The following is a 24,304-nucleotide window of genomic DNA, read 5'->3' on the forward strand; positions in this document are numbered from 1 at the left end:
GATTTTAGGGGAAAACAGCCAGTGAACTCAATTGTATGCCGTTGCCTGCTGTGTAATGCTTTTATAGCCCATCAACTAGATGTCTCCAGGTCACCAGCGACTGGCCCTGACTTCCCTCCAGCCATCATCCCAACAGAGAATGAACTTTGAACATCATGGACCGAATAGACTCGGCAGCATTATAGGGATTGGTCCATGCACTAATGATCTTTTCCTCTTGGTCTGTATGTATATGGATGTATATATATGGGAGAGCGATGGTGTATTGAAAATGTGGGATCTGAGCACGACGTGAATGGTATGGAATAAGGGGTGGATAATGTCCTGGGTTCAGCAGTAGCAGTCATGATTTTTTTTTTTTTTTTTTTTTTTCCTTTGTTCTAGCTGGTGCAGTGCTGTGTTTTGACTTCCAGCCTGAGAACAGTGTTGGTGAAGTTGATGTTTTCAGTTGTTGCTAAGTGATGTTTACCCTGACCAAGGACTTTGTGAGGCTCATGCTCTGCCAGGGAGGAGGGGAAGCCGGGAGGAAGCAGGGACGGGGCGCCTGACTCGGGCTAGCCGGGGAGGTATTCCATACCACAGCACGTCATGGCCGGGGTGGGGGGTAACTGGGAGTTACCCGGAAGGACACGGGCTTCCGGGTGGAACTCGTTTTCCCTGCCAGTGGTATCGTATTCTCTTCCCTTGTTATTTTCCCTTATCATTGTTGTAGTTGATAGTAGCGGTGGTGATTTGTGTACACTGGTTGCTGGACTGTTCTTGTCTCAACCCGTGGGAGTTGCACTCTTTCGATCCTCCTCCCCGTTCCTCCGGGAGTGGGGGAGAACCCCGGTGGGGGGGGACACGGACCTCGATTGTTGTCAGCTCGGCACCACTCACTGGGAGTGAGTGAACAAGTTACCTGACTGGGTTTAAACCACGACAAGGTGACAGTCTGAGTGACAGGCCAGAATATGATCTTATCAACAACATTTCCTGAGGACTACAGCCAGTGACCTATTGTAGTTTAAGCCCAGCCGGTAACTCAGCACCATGCAGCTGCTCATTCACCCTCCCTATTTCCCCACTCCCTCTGCTGGGATAGGAGGAGAATTGAAAGAAAGTAAACCCCATGGGTTGAGATAAGAACAATTTGACAACTAAAGCACAATACACTAATACTACTACTTTTACTAATAATAATGATAAGGGAAATAAGAAGAGAAAATATAAAACTAAAAAGGGAAAGGATAAAAAAACAATAAACACAAGTGATGCACAATACAATTGCTCACCACCTGCCAACTGATTATGCAGCTCAACCCGAGCAGTGATCTGGGCCTTCCAGGTAACTCCTCCCAGTTTATAAACTGGGCATGACCTGCTGTGGTATGGAATACCTCTTTGGCTAGTTTGGATTGGGTGTCCTGTTTGGACTGGGGGTCCTCTGCTCCCTTCTCATTAGCAGAGCATGAGAGACAGAGAGTCCTTGATCAGGGTAAGCATTACTTAGCAACAACTAAAAACATCGGTGTGTTACCAGCATTGTTCTCAGACTAAAGACAAAACACAGCACTGTAACAGCTGCTAGGATGAAAAAAACAAGTAACTCTTACAGGTGAACCCAAGACAGGACCCACGAAAGTGAGAAAGGGTAGGAGATGAATTAACAAACCTATCCTTGCAGTTTTGTATGAAAGTCAGAATGACAGTGTAACTTGGAATGGGAGCAGAGGGGATTTTAAAAAAAAGATGGGGAATTTGTTTTTCTCCATGGTATGTGGACATAATAGGGGGAAGGGGTAGAGACAAAACGAAGTGCAGGAATATAGTTTTGGAGTGAAATCCTGTTTTAAGTGCAACCAATTTGGAAATACATCTTTTACAGTTTCTGTTTATCCAAAAAGTAATATCTCCTACAGCACACGAAATGGCTTCAGTTCTAATCCTGCGAGCAACGAGGAACAGGTTATGTCAATAAACTTCCTCAATGAATCATTGCTTAACAAAACATAAATATCTTACTTTGCTGTAAGATTTGTGAGAAAAAGTAACAGCTGGGTAGAAGACTTCTGGTTGTGAAATTTGGGAAACTTTTATAATATCTAGTATTTAGTTTCTCCATTTTCATCTTTTTCCTCAGTTGCTACTGAAATCACTGAGGACAGAAATTCTGTTTGCGAATGGAAACTCCATTATACTCACAAAATGTGTTTCTATCCATGCAAATGCAACATAAAAAATCAGGTTTCCCTTGCAACTAGGCCATCTGAAATCAGCTGTCTGGCTCACTGCTATTTTAACAGTCTAGTTCTTATGCAATTACTAATTCCTGAAAACATAAAATAGACTGGCCCACAAACAAACCTGATTTTAACTCCAATTCCATTCAGTAAAGACCCAAGATGGGCACAACAAAGATGGAGCAGACACGGGCTGCCAGGCCTGTCCTGTGGGAACTGCTGGACCCCACTGGGCACTGGCATGGAGGAGGAAGAGGCTGCAGATGAGCCCAAGTGCTATTATATTATTGAAAATTGAATTGAAACTATAAATAATAAAATCCTAAACAAAGCCTTCTAGAAGTTTCATTTGCATGTAGTGGCAGAAAGGCAAGTACATTAATAAAACGATTGCCTAGGGACTGAAGAGAAAATTATTGCTGGTCTCATTGTACACCTGTCTTGGGAACTTCCAAATTGAACAAGAACCTTCTCCAAAGATGTTATTCCTGTTGCTTAGATTCTCTTAAGTAAACATAACATCTGAAGCATACTTGGAAAACAGCATGAGCTCTAATTGCTGTGCATTAGGATCCCAGTTGAAATGATTTCAGAAACTGAGCCAGACTCAGACTTCCACATGTTTCTTTAAAACATCATCTTTGCTAATGATGAATTCTTGGTAATACAAAGTCTGCACATTAAAACACATTTTTAAACTCAGACTGTCTATAACTTAAACTCACTATCAAATGGCTAACATCCAGTCCAGCAACACCATTTCATTCTAAAGTAATACATTAGGTATGTAAATTATACACCTGTACTAAGTAAGCTTCCGGTGTCTTGAATTTGAGTCAGGTTATTGTGTGACTTGACAATAACATTTTCCAGAGTGCCAGAGGATATAAATGAAGATACTGCCATTAAGATACTCTGTTTACCCTAGCTTTATTGTTGTTTGCTGCCTTTAAATCTCCAGGTAATTGTTTTAACTGGACACCAGGAAAGTAACTTATTTCTGAAACAATGTTCCAAGCAGTGGCATTGATTTTTTTTGTATTTACATTCTCCACTACTGGCTGCTACCCAAGCAGCTCTTGTGAAATTGCACTGGCTAAGATGGAACAAAGCTACTCATCCTTACCTACAGCTTAAGCCAACTGAAACCCAAACTGATTTCTGAGAACAGGAATGGAGTGTTGAAACATAAGAAAATTACTTCCTTGTCACTAAAAATTTGGCTAAGACAAGTCTGGTATAAAGGAAAAAATTAAGTTAAATCCAGCATTGTTCATAATCTGAGAAATTCAAAGACACTAGCATGAATAGGGTGAACAGCATTTAAAAACCACTACTGAAGATTTCATAGAATGTGCAATGACTGGTTTTTAGTATTAGTGTAAAAAGGTAATTTTTATTCGAGTAACAGCAGCATGTATATTTTCTACAGTGTTTTACTGACTTTATTGCTTGTACACACTTGAAAGGAAAATCCAAGGAAAATACAATATTTCTGTCACTATTAGCAAGCATTCATGAGATCCACCTCAGAACTTCTCTGCAGCAAAAATCCAAAAAGTACAGAAACAAGAAACTGGCAGAGTAGAGATGGAAAGCCTTGAAGAATCAGGCCACGAAGAAGGTGGGAGATATCATACCATGTCTGCTGCTAATGGGAGGACTTGGTCTTCCTGCAATAGTTTCTATCCCTGACATCTCGACTTGAATTCTAGGCAGGAAAAACTGCAGTCTGCCTTTTGAGGGCTTTGCGTTGATAAAGTAGCCATGGGCAGTTTGTTTATTTTCCTTCGTCTACAATTGTGTTAGTTCATATAGAAAGCTTTGTATGTTTATTGTATTCTCAGAGAGAAAGAGTCTGTCAAACTCTGGGGGAAGAAATGGGAGATAGGAGAGGACAGAAAGAAATGGAAGAAGTATAAGGAACTTCCCAACAGCCCACTTGCACAGGTGTCCCTGTTTGGTTTATCACTGATCTAAGCTTTCCTTAGAGGGGTATACAATGATAGCTAAAGAACTGGTCTCTGCTTTTCCATATCTGCTAGCACAAACACATCTTTTGAAATATTTATGCAGTGCTCGTAAGAGTCAGTGCAATAGATTATTTTTGATAACAGTCCATGCCTGGGCAAAAATATGGGTTAGTTTAGTATGCATAAATGATTGCAAAATTAACTGCAGCAGGGGTGACTCAGAATTGCACAGCTGCTTCTGTGTGTTTCCAGCTGCAAATCAGGAAATCCCCCTCTTCTAGAACCATCACCGTGACTGGATGCACCCTTTTTGCTCCGAGTTCCATCATAAAGGTACAGTAAGCCCTTAGAGTGAAATGTTGTCAGAAAGAGCCAATGCTAGAAAGTCATAGTAGGTAGGAAAACATTCCTTCTTGCCAATGAATTCCTTTGTGTTTCCTGCTAATGAGTACATCTGTGGTCTCCCAATATGTAGCTGATGACTAGGTACCTGCTAGTTTCTGTTAACAGTATGAAGATAGGAATTTTACAGGTATTCTGTTATGTGAGAGGTTTCAGTTTTCATTGCAACTAATTCCAGAAATAGTATCTTTTAAAGTGGCTTTCTTACAGTCAGTTGAAATATGCCCCCCAAACAAACCAAACATCAAACTTTTTAGTATTAAGGTAAGATACCATTAGGATTGTAAAATATATGACTGAATTCATTATACTCCCCCCAGGAGGAGGGGCACCAGCTGTGAGTGGTTAAAAACCTGCCCAGGGAGCTCAAGCGACCAGGAGCGCGGTGAACAGAGCGGGTCGAGGCAGTTTGCGTGGCAGTTTGTGCGGGCAGGCGAGCGGGATGACCGCCTGATCAAGAGAACTCGCCTGGAGCGCAGGAGGAGGAAGGACTGCTTGCTTGTGCGGAGAGACGTAGACGGACTGATCTACTAGATAGATCATGGTCACAAGAAGATCAAAAGCTGCAGTGAGGAATAATGTGGGTACCCAGACTGAGCCTTCCTGCAGACATGCGACTGTGCAGGTCTCTGGCTGCAATAAATGCGTGAGCCTGGCACTCGTACTGGAGAGAGCCAGTGACACCGCTTGTGTGCGGTGTGAGTGAATAAATGATCTGCTCAGGCAGGTGGCTGAACTGAGGGAGGATGTAGAAAGGTTGAGAGCTATCAGAGAGTGTGAAAGTGAAATAGATTGGTGGAGCCACACCCTAAGGCAAGGGCAGAGGGAAGTGGTTGAATAAGTGATGAATCCCCTTCCCTCCTACCGTCAGATAGAAGAAGTGAACTTAAGGGACAAGGAGGTATGGAGGGAGGTCCCTCCTCGTAGAGGAAAGCGAAAACCCTCGCAATCCCTTTCTCCCTCCCAGTTGCCCTTGAGTAACAGGTAATAGGTCCTGGAACTACAGGGCCAGGTAAATGGAGGTGAAGGGGTAGATCCATCTAGTGAGTCACCTAGGGCTTGTCACTCACCCCCATGCCTTAGAACTTCCTCAAGGAAGAAGAAAAGAAGACTAATTGTGGTGGGTAACTCCCTTCTCAGGGGAACAGAAAGGCCCATTTGTCGACCAGATCCATCCCACAGGGAAGTCTGCTACCTACCTGGGGCTCAGATTAGAGATGTTAAAAGGAAACTCTCTGATCAGGTGCAGCCCTCTGACTACTATCTGCTGCTGGTTTTTCAGGTTGGCAGTGATGAAATTATTACAAGGAGGGCAAGGGCAATGAAGAGAGACTTCAGGGCCCTGGGACGGCTGGTTAGAGGGTCTGGAGCGCAAGTGGTGTTTGCCTCCATACCTGTTACAAGCAAGGGTGAAGAGATAAATAGGAAGAGTCTGCAGATTAATGTATGGCTACTTGACTGGTGCCAAAGGCAGGGTTTTGGGTTTTTCAATCATGGGCTGCTATATGAGACACCTGGTTTGCTGGTGGCAGGTGGGACACACCAGTCCCAGAGGGGGAAAAAGTTTTTGGGGCAGGAGTTGGCAGGGCTCATTGACAGGGCTTTAAACTAGATATGAAGGGGGAAGGGGATATAACTGGGCCTGTTAGGGACAAGCTCAAGAGAAACATGCTAGGGCTTAAAGGATGGCGGACTAGGGAGGACTCTCAAGCTATTATTTCATTTGAGGGAAAGGATAGTTGTTTAGACCCTGTCCCGCAGGGGAAAAAGGGTACCAGGGCAAGAGTTAGCAGAGCTCACTCACAGAGCCTTAGGTTAGAGTCAAAGTGCGAGGGGGTTGTAGCTGGGTTTGAACTAGTGGGGCATTGTTCTAGTATTAATGAAGACCAGAAGGCCTCCCGCCTCCCAAGGGTGCCACTAGCGTGCTCTGCTCACTCCCTGAAATGCCTGTACACCAATGCACGCAGCATGGGGAATAAACAGGAGGAGGTAGAAGTCTGTGTGCGGTCTAAAGGTTATGATCTGGTGGCAGTTACAGAGACATGGTGGGACAGCTCACATGACTGGAATGTGGTCATGGATGGCTATGTCCTTTTTAGGAAAGATAGGTCAGCAAAGTGAGGTGGTGGAGTTGCTCTTTATGTGAAAGAGCGACTAGAATGTATTGAGTTCTGTCCAGGGGTAGATGAGGACCAAGTGGAAAGTCTGTGGGTACGAATTAAGGGACAGGCTGATACAGGTGGCACACCTATGGGCGTCTATTATAGACCTTCTGATCAGGACGAAGGAGTTGATGAGGCTTTCTACAGGCAACTGAAAGCAGCCTCACGACTACATGCCTTGGTCCTCATGGGGGATTTTAACTACCCCGATATTTGCTGGAAGACTTACACAGCCAATCATTCACAGTCTAGGAGGTTCCTCCAGTGCATTGATGATAACTTCTTAATGCAAATGGTGGACAAACCAACTAGGAGAGGAGCGCTGCTGGATCTGGTACTCACCAACAAGGAGAGTCTGGTTGAAGCGGTGATGGTCAATGGCAGCCTTGGCTGCAGTGACCATGAGATGGTGGAGTTTAGGATCCTGTGTGGGAGGAATAGAATACCTGGCAAGGCCACAATTCTGGATTTCTGAAGGGCCAACTTTGGCCTCTTCAATCAATTGCTAATGGAAGTCTCACGGGAAAGGGTACTCGGTGGTAAAGGGGCTCAAGATAGTTGGTCAGCATTCAAGGACCACTTCTTCCAAGCTCAGGATCAGAGTATCCCAATGGGTAGGAAGTCAAGTAGGGGAGCCAGGAGACCAGCATGGTTAAACAAGGAACTGCTGGGCAAACTCATGCGGAAAAAGAGAATCTATGGATTATGGAAGGAGGGGCTGGCCACTTGGGAAGAATATAGGACAGTTGTTAGAGGATGTAGGGAGGCAATTAGGACAGCTAAGGCCTCCTTGGAACTTAATCTTGCAAGTCGGGTTAAGGACAATAGAAAGGGCTTCTTCAAATGCATAGCGGATAAAACTAACACAAGAGGCAATATAGGCCCACTGCTGAACGAGGTGGGTGCCCTGGAGACAGAGGATATAAAGAAGGCAGAGGTGCTGAATGCCTTCTTTACCTCTGTCTTTACTCCTGCAGACTCTCCCCGGGGGACCCAGATTCCTATAGCCCCAGAAGGAGTCAGGATAAAGGAGGAGTTTGCTTTGGTAGATGAGGATTGGGTTAGGGATCAGTTAAGTAATCTGGACATCTATAAATCGATGGGTCTGGATGGAATACACCCACGGGTGCTGAGGGAGCTGGCGGAGGTCATTGCTGGGCCACTTTCCACTTATCTTTGGTAAGCTGTGGGAAACAGGAGAGGTGCCTGAGGATTGGAGGATGGCAAATGTCACGCCAGTCTATAAGAAGGGCAAGAAAGAGGACCCAGGTAATTATAGACCAGTCAGCCTTACCTCCATCCCTGGAAAGGTGATGGAACAACTTATTCTTGACACCATCTCTAGATATCAAGGATGAGGGGGTCATTAAGAGCAGCCAACATGGTTTTACCAAGGGGAAGTCATATTTGACCAACCTTATAGCCTTCTATGAGGAAGTAACTAGGTGGATGGATGATGGTAGAGCGGTAGATGTGTTTTTTCTTGATTTCAGTAAGGCATTTGATACTGTCTCCCACATCATCCTCATAGATAAGCTAAGGAAGTGTGGGCTTGATGATCAGGTAGTGAGGTGGATCAAGAACTGGTTGAAAGGAAGAAGGCAGAGAGATGTGGGTAATGGGGCAGAATCCAGCTGGAGGTCTGTGACTAGTGGAGTCCCTCAGGGGTCGGTGCTGGGACCAGGGCTGTTTAATATTTTCATCAACGACCTGGATGAGGGAACTGAGTGTACCCTCAGCAAGTTCACTGATGATACTAAACTGGGAGGAGTGGCTAACACACCAGGGGGCTGTGTTGCCATTCAGCGAGACCTGGACAGGCTGGAGAGTTGGGCGGGGAGAAACTTGATAAAATTCAACAAGGGCAAGTGTAGAGTCTTGCATCTGGGGAAGAACAACCCCATGTACCAGTACAGGTTGGGGATTGACCTGCTGGACAGTAGTGAAGGTGAAAGGGACCTGGGGGTCCTGGTGGATAGGAGGATGACCATGAGCCAGCAATGTGCCTTTGTGGCCAAGAAGGCCAATGGCATCCTAGGGTGCATTAGAAAGGGTGTGGTTAGTAGGTCAAGAGAGGTTCTCCTCCCCCTCTACTCTGCCTTGGTGAGGCCACATCTGGAATATTGTGTCCAGTTCTGGGCTCCACAGTTCAAGAAGGACAGGGAATCGCCACAAAGATGATTAAGGGAGTGGAACATCTCCCTAATGAAGAGAGGCTGAGGGAGCTGGGTCTCTTTGGCTTGGAGGAGACTGAGGTGTGACCTCATCAATGTTTACAAATATGTAAAGGGTGAGTGTCAGGATGATGGAGCTAGGTTTTTTTTCAGCAATGTCCAGTGATAGGACAAGGGGCAATGGGTGTAAACTGGAGCATAGGAGGTTCCATGTGAACATCAGGAAAAATTTCTTTACTGTGAGAGTGACAGAGCACTGGAACAGGTTGCCATCGGGGGTTGTGGAGTCTCCTATGTTGGAGATATTCAAGGCCCGCCTGGACAAGTTCCTGTGTGATGTACTCTAGGTTACCCTGCTCTTGCAGGGGGGTTGGACTAGATGATCTTTTGAGGTCCCTTCCAACCCTTGGGATTCTGTGATATGCACCAAATATGAAACATAGTAATAAATGAATTACCATAATAGAGATTATCACAGTGTCCAGCAGAACCTGAAGTTCTAAAGAGGAGCTGCAATACTTACTGAAGCTGGAGCCACAGACATTATTAGAACTTCTAGCCATTATGCAGATAGCTATAAATTTTCAGCAGTTTGGCAGTTCACCCATTTCCCACCAATGTTTACTTATTCTAAAAACACAAAGGTCAAAGCTGAAAAAGAATAAATTTAATTCCTTTACGTCCAAACAAAATTAACTTGTTCTGGATGAGATACATAGATGAGAATAGGACATGCAGTTGTAAGATAACAATTTATGGATTGTCATATAATTTATAAACTGGGCAAACTGAATTTATGAACTGAATTTTAGAAGATTACAGTAATGCTGTCCCTGAAAAATATACACCATAAGAAGTTTCATAAAATATCCAGCACCTTTATTGTTTCATCTGACAAAAAAATTTTGATCATGAAAATGTTTCAAGGTAAATAACTTTATATTAATTTTTAATATTTGCATATTAGTTTAAATTTTACCACTATTTATTTTATACTAATTTTTATTTATTTTTCCTGTCTTAAACTAATAAAATCTAAAAATTACAAAATTTGGGGGATTATATTACTTCTCTGTTTCCACATAATGAATTCTTCCTGCTACTGGAGGCACGCAAGTATTTATTAAAATCAATAGTGTCTCTTCACATGCTCTGAGAAGTATTTCCTAAGCAGTTTCACCTGCATTCATGGAATAATATTGCAGTCATTGAGAGTATGTACATTCTTGATGGTGAATCACATTGTAGTGTTCCTGCTCACACAGGTGTCCCATTGAAGTCAAGATAATTATTAGGGTGGCTAAAGTGTGTGAAATGAGTATAGTGAAAGGAAAATAATCCTTGCTCATTGATGTAAATGTCAGGATTACCTTCAGCTTCAATGGTGTGGGTTTTAATTCTGATGATATTCTTACATCAGGCTTTTAAAGTAACTGCAATCAGTGGGATATCTACTTCTGGCATACTTGAACTGAGGATCAGCATTTGTAATTGTATCCTAAAAACCTTCTTGAAAAGTTCCTTTTACATTCTCCTGGATTTATGAATTTAAACGTCTCTTTTGGGATTTACACATTTAAACACATATTTCAAATGTATATCATAGTTAACACTCTTGTTTTCCATATGCTTTTAAATGCTCTTCCCAGAAACTAGTGCGTTAAGCTATATGCATAGTTCTCCAAGGGAACACATCTTTCAACAGGATTTGATTTAAAATTCTTCGCTTGTGAAGAGTTAGATAATTGTTTATTCAAAAATATTTGGTGTCGTACCATTTTGAAATGACAGCTGGGGCATGTGTTAGCATAACTTGTAATTACAATACATAAATATGTTAGCATGTTGTAACTGTGACACCTAATATCAGTAGCAAAAAAAATAGAATCACAGCAAGTACAAGTTAGGATGGCACCAGATTTCCCAGAAAATTCCTGATGTGTTACCTCTACATAGTTTGAGTTACTATATTTAAAAAAGGTCAGTTTATTTGCTTTCTCTTCAACCCAGATTGTGCCATCTATCTCTCAGATTCCTTGCCAGTCTTCATTATTTAGAATGCTTTCCATTCTGTTTAATTCCTCCTCGAAGTTTCCCTCAGATGACTAGCACTCTTCCAAAGAGAATATATTCTAAGTGGAATCAGTTTGTCACTTTCTCCTTGGTACCAATCTAGTATTCTGAAAATTTTTTAAAGTCAGAATGAATTTTAACAATTAAATCTTCTGCAGCTTCCTTGGTGTGAGCTGAATGCTTAGAACAACTAAAAAACTAAGGTACAATTAAGATTGATAATAGTTTATAGTTAGAGACAAAATCATAGGACATTGATAATAGGACAGTCAAATAATTGTGCCCCACAACTGTTTGTCATTTCCATCTATGCAATGGTGTGAAACAAAAGAAGAAAAGCATGTAATAGCAACTAAAGAAATAATGGGTGGGAGAGACGCTCATCTGGTGAGATGCTCATCCGGCTATTTAATATGATGTAGTCCAAGAAAAACTGAATAAATAACATGAGTTATTTATTAATGAGATCAGTCAGGCTGTACCTCCCATCCCATCTTCTCCAAGTTTTTCCACCTGTGCTCATGGTGAGGAGTTCCCTGGATCAGCCTCTGGTACCAGAGCTGCCTGAGGAAGAGCTGAGAGAACCCTCACAGGGGGAGGTGTCACTGCCTGTTTTGCTGCTGCCCTCAGTGCTCCCCAGACAAGTGCTGCTGCTCTCTGATAAGACCAATCACGAATGTACTTCCATCATGTGCACGAGTCTTAACAGTGATGTATCTATACTGTCTCCAAGATTCTGCCACTAATTGTTTTCTTGCCTTCTGTAACAGCTTCCATTAACTTCCCTATTCTTTTTCTTATGACAGTCCCTCAGCCAGGTTACAAATGTCCATCCTGTCTTTCCGATGCCATGCAGAAAGCACTTGGGGATGTCCTCTCAGTTTTAAGGCATCCACAGTTATTCTTGAGAGTCTGACTCTCTTTTGGTGATACATTCTAAGGCATCTCAGGTCTGAGGGCCAGCAGAACACCAACAGGCTCTGACCAGCCTCATGGGGGTCTCCACTGACACCCCTGCTCATGGCACCCCTGCACAGGGCTCCAGGGAGGTGCAGAGAGAGGCTGCCATGGCTAAAGAGGTGGCTGGCCATGTTGCCACTCTTCGCTCCTGCCTGTTTCTGTATGCAGGCACTGGCCCTTGCTGCTCCCTGACCTTAGGTTAAGAGTTATAGCTTCCTTGTCCCTCAAACAACTGTTGTTTCTTAACAGTCCTTTCTAGTGCATTTGATTCCTTCACGACTTTCTGCTAGTTTGGACATTTTTCTCCTTCAGGTCTCCTGAGGTTTCACAACCTCAATGTCAGTGCTGATGTGTTCACTGGGACAATTTAGGCTTTTTATGGGGAAATCTGAGAACACTGGAAACAGACTAGGATCTCTGGTCCTCTCAACTGATCCTCACCTGTTGAGAGGTGTTGACTAGTAGTAGATAGGTTCTTGGGCCGTTTTGTTCTCCTGGGCCTCCCTTTACAAAATCCTTTTCTCAGCTCGTGGGTGAAAAGAGAATGGCAGCCCTTCTAGCCCAGTAAATACAGTTGCCATTGCATAGGCTTTGTGTCAAACTGAAGAGACAGCATTAGGTGTTGTTAGGCTTTGTACAGATTCGCTGGCCTGGTGCCAATGGCTTGCTGCATTTCCCTCCACAATCCAAATTGTAGCCATCAACCTTGAGACTCAGGGTGTCTGTGGAAGTGTGAATAGAACACCAAAAAAGGGGATGACACTAAGAATTTGTGCATATTGTCTTAACAGTACACAAGTTGAATTATGAATGCTAAAAAAAATGGTGATTGGATGAACAATAATTCCTTGATTAGACTGCTAACACACTGTGTTTATTTTGCCCAGAACAAGACAGAGCTTAACAAATACTGGAAATTCAAGCAAGCTACTCTAACTTGGATCCCATAAACTGGTGACAGCATGAAGTGCCCCAGATCTGTCAAAATCTTGCCATGCATTGCTGTTGGTGATTGAGTCTCCTGCCACTTCTAATCGGTATGTTATACCTTCTTCTGTTGTATTTAGTCACTTAATAATGTATGGAATCCTCTGATCCTTTTCTGCCCCATTGTTCTTGTGTCACTGTTTTGGCTGTTAAACAGACTTAGTATAAGGGTCTGTTTTTTAAAGTCTTATGCTGAATGTAGCCCTTTCTTTCTGCAAGGCTCTTTTAACATTACCTACTTTTGTAACTTAGCATATGATGTAAATATATAAATGTGATTTAGTTGATGGAAGGCCATCAGTTTGGATTCTGTTGTCTCAGATCTTCAGCTCCTCTATCAGGTCATCTTCAGTAAAATGGGTAATGTTGACCAGGATATTTTAGTTATGTGTCCCGAAACAGAAATCTTGTTCTATTACATTACTCTTTGCAAAAGTCCATACAAAAACTTAGTACAAAACTAAACTGCATATGAAGCAACTTTTAAAAACTGGTAAATACATTCCCTCAATTAGAAATTAAGAAATGGTAATGTATTATTAAGCTTTCTTCTAAACAACTCGTATGAGTCTATGTAAAAACTGAAATGCAATCTAAATTACTGTGCTATGGACCTCTAAAGCAATCATTTTATCCATAATTTCTTAAAAATATACCATTTAATTCTTTTCTAGTTAAGCAAGCCACTTACTAAAGAATCTTTGCAAAAAAAAAAAAAATCCTGTTATGGATTAACTTCATAATTTGGCTACTGCATTTTGTAAAAACTAAAACACAAAGGGATTGTTTGGATTTTTTTCCTTACATATATTTTTATATATCCTGTAAATTAAATCTACTTGATCAACCTGATATTCAGTGGACTACTGAGCAGGAAAATTACTTTTGCTTTTATTTTTCAATTACAGCTTCTAATTTTTGTATTTGCTTTGAATTTCACCATTTTGTAGTTTTTCTAGGTTAATAGAAGTGTAAAAGGCAATCATCAGCTGCAAAGATTAATTTTTAGAGTTTTATCTGTGCAAGGCAACTTTTAAAAACTTTATTTGTTAATAGGTTATTTTTGACAGAGACATTCCAGGGAATTCATCAACTTTTCATGCACAAATTCTATTTTTTGTAATATATTTTAATACTTTCCAGCTTTTACATTTCCCATATATAATTATCATGACTAAGAAGTTAAAAAAGACCCTGCCCAGAAATCACTCACAGAAACATTATTTTTGGCCAGGAAGATAATAGTTAGTGAATGAAATCAGTCTTAATTCTCCTAAACAAACAGAAGTTTTATGTATTAGAAACAGGGAAAATCCTTGAAAACCCCATGGCAAGTTATGCTGCATCAATAAAAACATGGAACAGAATTGTGTAATTTCAGCTTTGCTACACTTACTAGTAAAAACTTCCTGTAAAAGGCTGCAACAGTTTGAAATCTTTGACATTAAGACACTTCTAAAAAACCAAAGCAACAAGTTCAGGATTCATATATTTACCTGAATATATACCTGAAATCTAGACATAAATAGCTAGCTGGTAAGAATCCTTGTTCTGTTTGACTATAACTTGTAAAACTGCTACAAACCTCATTTAATCTTGATCCCTTGATTGTGAAGAATGTTGTATCAGACATGACAGCCATGCCTCAAAACATATTGGACTTTCCAAAAATGGAAAATATCCCTGTCTCAGAAAAATCTGAGATTCCTGAGAAAACTCCGGTATCTCTTCTTTCAGTGTTTTAGACAGGATATTCATCAGATATAGCAATAAAACTGCCCAAATCTAACAATCATATGACTTTGTCACCTATTTTGCAGTGTTGCCTCTAACATGCTACCAAGTTTCTTTGTATAAACATTTCTTTCAGAGATTTTTTTAAAGCACAAAGGGAGAGATTTGGAATACTCTCTAGATGCATATTCATAGGAATGTTCTCTGTTAGTAAAGAGGCAAAGTCAATAGTAACCAAAACTGTAACACAAGATAATTCTACCACCCCACCCCCAAAAAAGTCAGGGTTTTTTCTGCTGCTGAAATCTTTTGTTTGTGATAGATGACAGAATCAGAGTGGTCAAGGCTGGCAACGACCCCTGGAGGTCATCTGGTCTAACCACTTGCTCAAACACCACTTCCAGCCAGGTGCCCAAGCGCCTTTTGAATATTTTCAAGGATGGAGACTCCACAACCTCTCAGGGAAACCTGTCCCAGTGTTTTATCAGCCTCACAGTGAAAAAGTGTTTCCTGGCATCCTAGCAACACCTCCTGTGTTTCAGTCTGTGCCCACTGGCTCTGGTCGTGTCACTGGGCACCACTGAAAAAAGCCTGGCTCTGCCTTCTCTGCATCCTGCCTTCAGGTATTTATAGACATTAATTAGATTCCGCACCTCCATCACGCTGAGCCTACTATTCTCCAGGATGAACAGCTTTTGCCTACAGGAGAGATGGTCCAATCCCTTCACCAGTGTGGTGGGCCTTCACTGAACTCTCTATTAGATCCATTTCTCTATGTTCTGGGGAGAACTGGGCACACTACTCCAGGTGTGGCCTCACCAGTGCTGAGTAGAAGTGATCTTTGGATGAAGCCAGTGAAGCAGAATGAACATAGAGGGGGTGTACATTTTTACCTGCCATATAAATGTTATAAATAAATTAAACTCAGAGCTACTGGGAAAAAAAAAAAAAAAGGAGTTGCCATCATGGTGAGCATCTAAGAGAGAAAATTTGTGGATTTACCCGTTCCTGCTCTGTACATGTAGATTTTACTTACCATCATAAATGATTACTACCTGCCTACCACTAGAGGTCATGTATTTGCTAATGAAACAAATTGTGAAGCAGATAAAATTGAAAATTTGTTTTTGTTAAAACTGGGAACCAGGCAGAAATAAAACCAAAGAGACTGCCCAGTTCTCGAAAACATTGAAGCTAGTGTTTCTGAAGAGAAATTAAAAGAATTAGTTCTCCTCCATTAATCTGTTCATTAGATTCCAAAAGTAGAAAGTAATCCATGGAATTTACTATGTGAAAAATCAGTGACTGTGATAAGGGATTTGTCCCATTAGCTCTGAATATGTTTACTGGTCAAAGAACATAAGGTTTACAGAAAACAGGCAAGGTTTGATTAGAATTAAAAGATTACGGCCTTAAGATAAAAACATTGAATTTTCAAACTGAGGCATATTTATCAGACAAATAAACTTGTTTAACAAATGATGAGAACAGCTATAGGAACTACAGGAATTCACTGTAGGATACTGGTTTAACCCTAACCAAAAGAACAAACCTATATACACTTCAATGTATTTCACTGCAGGGTAGGTTGGTTGGACTTCTCAAGGATGAAAAAGGCACAAAAGTAAGTACAGAAGATCCATGACTAATATCTTAATGAAGGCAATCATTCAAGAAAATGTCTCCTTTGACATATATCCAAAACAGGGGAAAGCTGATATTGCTTCTTTGGGCCTACAATTAGACACAGGGCAGTTAAGAGCTACATTACCTTAAATAACACAGGTACAAGACTTTAAACAAGCGGAGAGGTTATTGCAACATTGGCAGAAGTACATGAGTGCCCTGAAGCACAATGTTAATTTACAGATACCTTGAGCTAGTTCACATCCAACCGCAGAAGCGTACACAGCTGTAGGACTGCTTTGTTCACTTTCAAAACAATAAATGTGTTCAGAAAGAAACAAAACCAGATCATTTTTGCATAAAAACTAGAAAGCTACACACAATTAAAATACTGATTTTACAATGTTTCCAAAACAACCACAACATCAGGATTAAATGGAATTCAGATTTCACTGGAAATATGAAACAATGAAGATAGTCAAGAGAAAAGATAACTAAAGTTTCAAATTCCTGGTTCTGCATGCCAAACAGGCAGGCTAATTTCTACCCTATTGTGACTCTCTGGGTGCTAACATACCCCAATCCACATGCCTCTTCAAAGCAGGGAAATATACTTGGCAGAGGTGTTAACTACATCTTTAAATACCACAGTGTAGATAAAAATTCAAGAAGACCTAAGGCTTCTTTCCATTGGAAACAAACAAACAAAAAAAATAAACCCCCCAAAAAGGCAGACACAAAGAAAAAATATTCATTTAAAAAGGCAGCACTGTTTTCTCACAGCTTCCTTTGAGTAAATTCTGACCTAGGCCAAGAAACTGAAAATTATGTAGAGAGAGCTACCACAGTAGAAATAAAATAATCCACAGAGGGAAAAGATTTTATTCAGAGTGCCAAAATATCAGAAATAAAGTTGTGGAAGTATCTGACATCTAAAAATTCAGCAAACACTGAAAAGCTGCCCAGAAAATTAGTTTGTTAGGATCCCAGGTAATCTACTTTTCATCTTATTTATAGCTGATAGAGTCAAAGGGAGCATTGTACTGACAAAATGTGTCATGTTTCTGGGAGATAATCTTCTTACAATGTGAGAGTGGGTCTGTGAACTACTTGGCCTTTAAATGAGAGGGGATGGCTTCAAGACGCTTGACAAAGAATATCTTAAATATGCAGTTTTTGGTCTTATCTGATGGCAAAACTCAATCACTTTTGCTATTCAGAGACTGGCAGTTCTCAGACTTCTTGAAAAGCAACTGTTTCTTAAACAAATCCACAGGTCTTACCTAGCATTCCTCTGGTGGGTTTATGTCTGAACAAAAATGAGACACAATGCAATCGCACATTACACAATGCAATGCAACTTGAGAACTACCATGACTTCTGAGACTGCAGAAGCTGTAGCTGATCAAATACAACACTGTGAAGGTAGAAGAAAGCTACATGTTATAACCCTTCCACAAATTTAGCAATTTTTTCTTTAAAATACTTGTTTGCCTCTCTGCAAGGTATTCCAGTATGAATTTTATGATATTATTCTGAGTTAACAATCATTTTTTTCCCCCTAGAATGTAGTTTCCCATTACAGGGAAGAAGTTCCTTCACAGGAACTCTGGATCAGAAAAAGACATTCTAGTAATCTGTTTTCATATCCATATCCTAGCCATAATTTCATCAAGCTCCACCTAAAGTTTTAAAATTCATTAAATTCATTAGAATTTTCGCAGAAAGCAGCTTACAGAACAACTTCAACAGGTCTCCATTAACTTGATAGCTAACGAACATACAAATTGTAGGTCATATTTGCCTTTTCTATGAGCAACCTCCATCTGGATCAGCAGATTACCTACCTCATTCTATTACCATTTGTATCTGAGCACTCCAAATACCTGACTGGAAAACAGTTGTATTTTATATTTTTAGGCAGGTCATGTATTCAGTCTTAAATGTCAGGAATTTAAACTTCTTTAATAGCTTGTAATGATACAGCAGTAGCATAGCAGTTTATAAAAGCCAGTTGGATCTCTGTAAATAGCTTATTGAGGAACAACAGTATCACTCAGGAAACATACCAGCTCAAAAATACATTATATTTCATTCCCTCTCTCTCTTCCTATCCCCGTGCCTTTCTCCTAAAATCACAGAATCGGTTGGGTTGGAAAAGCCCTTTAAGATCAAGTCCAACCATTGCCCCAGCACTGCCATGGCCACCACTAAACCATGTCATTGAGGTGTTCATCTACACGGTTTGTGAACACTTCCAAGTGACTGTGACTCCACCAGTGCCCTGGGCAGCCTGTTCCAATGCCTGACCACCATTTGAGGGAAGAAATTGTTCCTAATATCCAGGCTAAACCTCCCCTGGCACAGCTTGAGGCCGTTTCCTCTTGTCCTATTGCTTGTTCCCTGGTAGAAGAGACCAGCCACCTCCTGGCTCCATCCTCCTTTCAGGCAGTTTTAGAGAGTAATAAGGTCTCCCCTGAGCCTTCTCTTCTCCAGACTAAACACCCCCAGTTGCCTCAGCCATTCCTCAGCAGACTTGTTCTCAAAGTCCTTCACCAGCTCCATTGCCCTTCTCTGGCCCTGCTCCAGCACCTCAATATCTCAATATACTAGCATGGTATAAACTCTTTAAAGTGAACTTGTATTTAATCCCCTGAATTATCTGATTCCCTGTTTAATTCTCAGAGTAGTTCTAGACTGGACACCACTATGATACCCTCCCCAGTATTCATAAAAATACTGTTTGCTTCAGCTGAACGGACTATTTTTCATCATGAGCACCACTTACTTCTCTTTTTCCCTTCCTTTCTGTCACCTTCCTCTGATGTTAAAACCAAAATCATCAGCTGGAACGGTGATAATTAAATGAAGATAACAACAAACCTAGCTGACCTGTCAGATTAAAGGAGGTTCTTATGTCTCATTAGCAGTGTAATAATTAAACAATTTAGTGGATTATTCTCACTACTCTAGCATACAGGCACTGTAGTGAAGATCAGGATATTAGACCTCTGAAGAAGCTGTTAACTGGGTTGTATCTTGATAGCTATTTGAGGAAAACCCACTCCAGATTATTGTCTGAAATTATAGTAAAATAATTTCAGGATCTGGGGGCTGTCAGTGACCAGCAGTGGAACACTTCACTGGGGAGCAGCTGTCTGAGCTCCGTGCGGCTTGGGTGGCTGCAGGGCTGGAACAGTACTTGGGAAAGACCCTGAGGTGGCTGAGGCGGAGGGTGGGGAAGGCCCTATGTCCAGGGAAGCCCCCGGCCCTCCAGCTCCAGCCACCACTGGATGCCCCTGCACACTGCAACAGCAACAGCTGATTTCTCACTTGGAATGAATACATAGTATTCACAAAATTATCTTCTCTAACGTACCAGTTTTCTTTTTGAAGAAGACCATCTCCATGTAGTTTCTGGACTTGAAATACTTTTTTCCTAATAAATATTTGAAAATGTGTGGTTCTTTCTGAAGAGCTGTGACACCAGGGAAGAGAGGACAGTTGAGAATTCATGAAGATGCCCTGGTTTTCATTGTGAAACCAAAGCCACAGCTCATGTTTCCAGTTTCAGTCTTATTTCACTTGTCTCTAAAACGTTTCAAACTCTTGAAAGGGGAAGGGCTCTTCGACAAACGCGTACTACCCAGAAACTACATTAGTGATGGGTAATTGATTCCTGGACTCCTTCCCAGTTGCTCTTGTGCAGATGAGTGAAGTTAACTTCCACTGTACGCAAACAGACTCAATACTTCCTTGAACTCTCGACAAATTCTCATGGTCTGCAACTGAATTAACTTGCTCAATGGCCAGAAGCTCCTGCAGGTGGAAACTGTAGTACAGTAGGGGAAATAATATTTCCAAAGGATGGCATTTGCAGATATCCAGGTGTTTTTTTTTTTGGTTGGAGAGGGGTTTCCACACCCAAGCAGGTCATATACCAACTCTCTTGCATAAAGTGGGAAAGTATCTGGAAAAAAAATCCCTTTCAGTTTTTCCAACACTCACAAAGAACATCTTGAGGTTGGGCTCTTTTTTGTGGTTTTTTTTTTTTCTTTCTCGGAAGAAACATTATTTTCAGGTGCTTGACTTTCAATTGTTTTCAGAGCAAACCCTTCCCCGAATACGGACGTGCCCTTCTGCCGCTCAGCCTCGAACTGGCAGTCAGAGGAAGAAGTTCATTGGACACACGAACCCGAAACAGAAAAGAACCCGGCCCTCACCCCTGGCCCTCCCGACCGGATAATGTCGGTCGTGCTGTGACCGTTCCATGGCTCCCGGAGCAAGGACTCCCCCGTCATGGTGCCCGTGCCCGCGGCGCTAGGCCCGTTGCACCGGCCGTCCGCGGGACAAGTGCTGGCGCTGTCGGCGCTGACAGCAGCGGCAAGCGGGTTCGGAGGGATCTTCCGGACACGACCCCAAGAGGAGCGGAGTGGAGTGGAGTGGAGTGGAGTGGAGTGGAGTGGAGTGGAGTGGAGTGGGGCGGGGCGGGGCGGAGCGGAGCGGGACGGGCAACCCTCCTCAATAGGAGGGGGAAAGCGCCGCCACCTGACCGCCCTCGTGGTATTTAGAGGAGCGCTGTAGCCGGCGCTCCGCCGCGGCATTCTGACAGGTGCCATGGAGGGTCGTGGCATCGAGAACCCGGTGTTTGACCCGCCCACCCCCGACGCCGGCAGCCAGCGCCAGGCGAGCTCCCCCAAGGTAGATGGCGGCATCCCCGCGCAGTCTGAGGAGGGGCTCTGCGGTTGGGGCTGCTTTACCCCTAGGGCTCTGCAGGTCTGCAACAGCCCTGAGGGCTTCCTGGCGATGTACAGCCTGCTGGCCATCCTCCAAGGTAAGCTTCTCCGGAGACGCAGTGAGGTGCTGCACTCCTCCCCACCTTCGTTGTGGGTCCTTCCTGCTGCCCTGGGCGCATCTTGTTCTCCGTTCTGGAGCTGTGGGGGAGCCTGGTTTGGGGCAGGAAGGTGAAGAGTGGTGGTGGTGGGTGAGGGGAGATAGGGTTCCTCCAGCTGCCTGAGTCTAGTGTTGGTGCTGAAAAGTGACGTTAGTCACTAGACTCTGGCTACGGGAGGAAGTGCCCCAGTGTCCTGGATAGTACTGCTCTCTGTACTTCTCTCAGTTCCTCATTTTCTTATTTTCCCATCCACCTTTTTGACCACTGTCAAGCCCACGGCCCCATCAGCTCTGTGCTTCATGCTCTGCTTTTCCCTATACTGGATCCCCATTGCTCACGTTCAGCTAGTGCACCGTATGTGCCGTGCAGGTTGAGACAGCTGGTCCAGGGAAGAAAACAAATGCTGTAAAGTGATAGCAGTGTAGTGCCCTAGCATGTACTTTGTTGCCTCCCAGTTAGAAAGCTACCTTAGCATGTAGCATGGTTGAGTGGGACTTCGGGTAATTTATGTGGCTTTAAAAACATTTGGTTTGTTCCGTGAATCCTAGTGCAGCCATTTTTAGCACATAGCTAGGGGATTAACCTTGAGGGGAACCTGAAATTTTGCTTGCTCTTAATATCAGTTGTTCAGCTCCAGATATTTTTTTCCATGTTTTTGGCTTTCTGTAACAAGATCTATTGGGGCCTTTCCAAGATATTGGCCTAGAAAACAGCAATAATTGGATTAATGTTCAGAACCCTTCAGCTTCATTGGACTAGCCAGAAAAGAAAACTTTTTCCTGAAAAAAAACAGGAAGCTTTTAAGCTCATCCTTGTTGCACATGAGAGTGCTGTAGGGGGGTGTGGGGTTGGGGGGGGGGGGGCATGTAGAAGAAGAGATTCGGTGCTGGGAGAGTAGGCAGCATATGTCAAAGACACAAGGTTACGGATGGCTGTATTTCTGCCTGAAACACTGAAGTAACTGGGATGGTCCAAGGAGAACTGAGCAGCAATATCATAGGAAACTCTGTCCCCTTAGGATGATGTGGGTGTTGGTTATGCCGCTTATGTAGCTCTTGGTCATGTTACCTAAATGGGGATGTATGCCAGAACTCATAGAGGTACCTACCTAATGTAACTCAAATTTAGGGCCTAATGTGAGGAAAATTCTGATGCTTGTTTTGGAGGCTTATGTAGGTGTAGCTGTTACAGCCTTTGTGGCATTATTAATTATATGTCATCTGGATTTTCACAAGAAGTACCCTTCCTTTGCCTAGATTATAGAAAGGAAATCGGGCACTGATTGCAACTCTTTTTGAGATGTGGAAAAAAAAAAAGGATATTTTCACACAAGAAATTCACTACTGCATGTGAAACTTTGGAAAAATATTCAGGGCTTGCAGCTCCAGAACTTAGATAAAAGCACTGGGTTTTGAAGTTGTGTGAGCTACTACTGTACTGTAGCTTTCCCCTCCAAATTACAGAAAGCATCACTAAGGAAGATAAAATACGTCTATAAAACTTGCTAATATTTAATGTACCTCCAGGAAAGTTTATTTCCTAATGTGCTGAAGAATAATGAAATAATCCTTAACACACTTTTGATTTATGTAAGCTGTTACACTAGACTTTTTTACACAATGAGTGAATACAGTAGGTGGTTTACTGCAGAGACATGGTACAAGTGTATAAATTTCTGTATGTGTGTTTCTAACTGAAGGCATGTATTTATTATGCTATCTTCTAGCTGCCCTAGGAAGTAAGTTACTGTTATCATTAACATCTGATATGCTGCATTTTAGCTTCTCAGGAGATTGCAGGTGAAACTTAAATCTTCATTTCTGGCTGTTTCTGTTTCAAGGACATGTGAAACCTGTATTTCAAGAATAGAAGACACTATGTGTAGAACATGGAATACATGACTAATACCTGCTTTCTGTATGGTACTCACAGGTGCATAAATGTATGATTGCATCTTGTCATGCAGTAATCAGATATGCTGCAGTAGCAAAAAAGTTATCTCACTATCTTGGGTACAAGCAAGACAGTTTTTTGTAATGTCAGTAATAATTTTGGTAAATGAAACAGCAGAACCACTGTTTGAGCCTAGCCTGGTCTAATCTGTCTGAAGACTTTGAAAGCACTAATACTTAATATGAGGACATATTGTGGACAACAAGATTTGTTGCTGGAGAGACTTTTAAATTATTATTTATTTTTTCTTTTTTAATTGTGTGCCTGCAATCCACGGCTTCAAAGCTGCTGTACTTTCAAAAACTGTAAAGTGCTTTCTGTTGAGTGGATGAAGAAAAAATACTCCTGTGTCTTGTTCGACCAAATGAAGTTGGTTTATGATTAACCTAGATTTTGTGGTTCAATGCACACTGTACCTAAACTTCTACTACATCTTCTAAACAGATGTGGCAAGACAATAAGGGTTTGGATGATAGTTAAAAAATAATTTGTACTACTCTTTAAGTGTTGAGATGTCCTTGTAGGATTTGTTTTTCAGATCAAGTTAGTGTCAACCAGGTTCCATCTTTCCTGAAGAAACTTTAGTGATTAATCACTATATGAATGACAGCACAACTTCTCCAATGCAATCATCACATTTACTTTTTTTACAGATTAAATGTAATTATCCAGTAAGATTAACTGCAAGGTTTTATGGCTGTTAGGATGTAAATTAAAGGTGACAGCTTAAACTACGCATAAAGACACTGTCCTGAATACTGCTATTTAATCCTATAGGAATTTAAGTGTGGTGGTCAGACTTAAAGATAAAATCATAATTGTTAATAAAAAGGCCATAATAGGATGTTAGGAAGCTATGATTATGCCAAGACTTAATTCATTATAGAATGATGAAGTGTGTAGTTATGGTGTGTATTTCACTAATAAGATAATAGCTGGTTGATCACAGATTTGGAGTGATATCTTTTTTTAACACGTAGAGCACTCCAGGCAGAACTGTTGAACTTCAGACTGTGTAGTTGCACTTCTGGATGGTGCAATGCTTGTTGAAACTTAACTTAAATACATGGTTGTCCCCAGTCATCTGTCATTCTGTTCTTAGAATGACAATAGAGAATTGTGTTTGAATTTTAGAAAGAGGAAG

At 41.8% G+C, this 24,304-nt stretch overlaps 1 protein-coding gene across 1 annotated transcript in view; it reads left to right on the forward strand.

Annotated features, from left to right (window-relative positions):
* The first annotated feature begins 20,930 nt into the window (after positions 1 to 20,930).
* SLCO4C1 (solute carrier organic anion transporter family member 4C1) overlaps positions 20,931 to 24,304 on the forward strand; it is a 31,323-nt gene continuing 27,949 nt past the window's right edge. Inside the window, 1 exon segment of the mRNA XM_057398658.1 lies at positions 20,931 to 21,147. Within this exon segment, the coding sequence (XP_057254641.1) occupies positions 20,931 to 21,147 (217 nt within the window).

Source organism: Pezoporus wallicus, unplaced genomic scaffold (assembly GCF_028554395.1).
Source record: "Pezoporus wallicus isolate ANWC-B61680 ecotype Strahan unplaced genomic scaffold, APGP_CSIRO_Pwel_v1 contig_6816, whole genome shotgun sequence".
NCBI classification, from domain to species: domain Eukaryota; kingdom Metazoa; phylum Chordata; class Aves; order Psittaciformes; family Psittacidae; genus Pezoporus; species Pezoporus wallicus.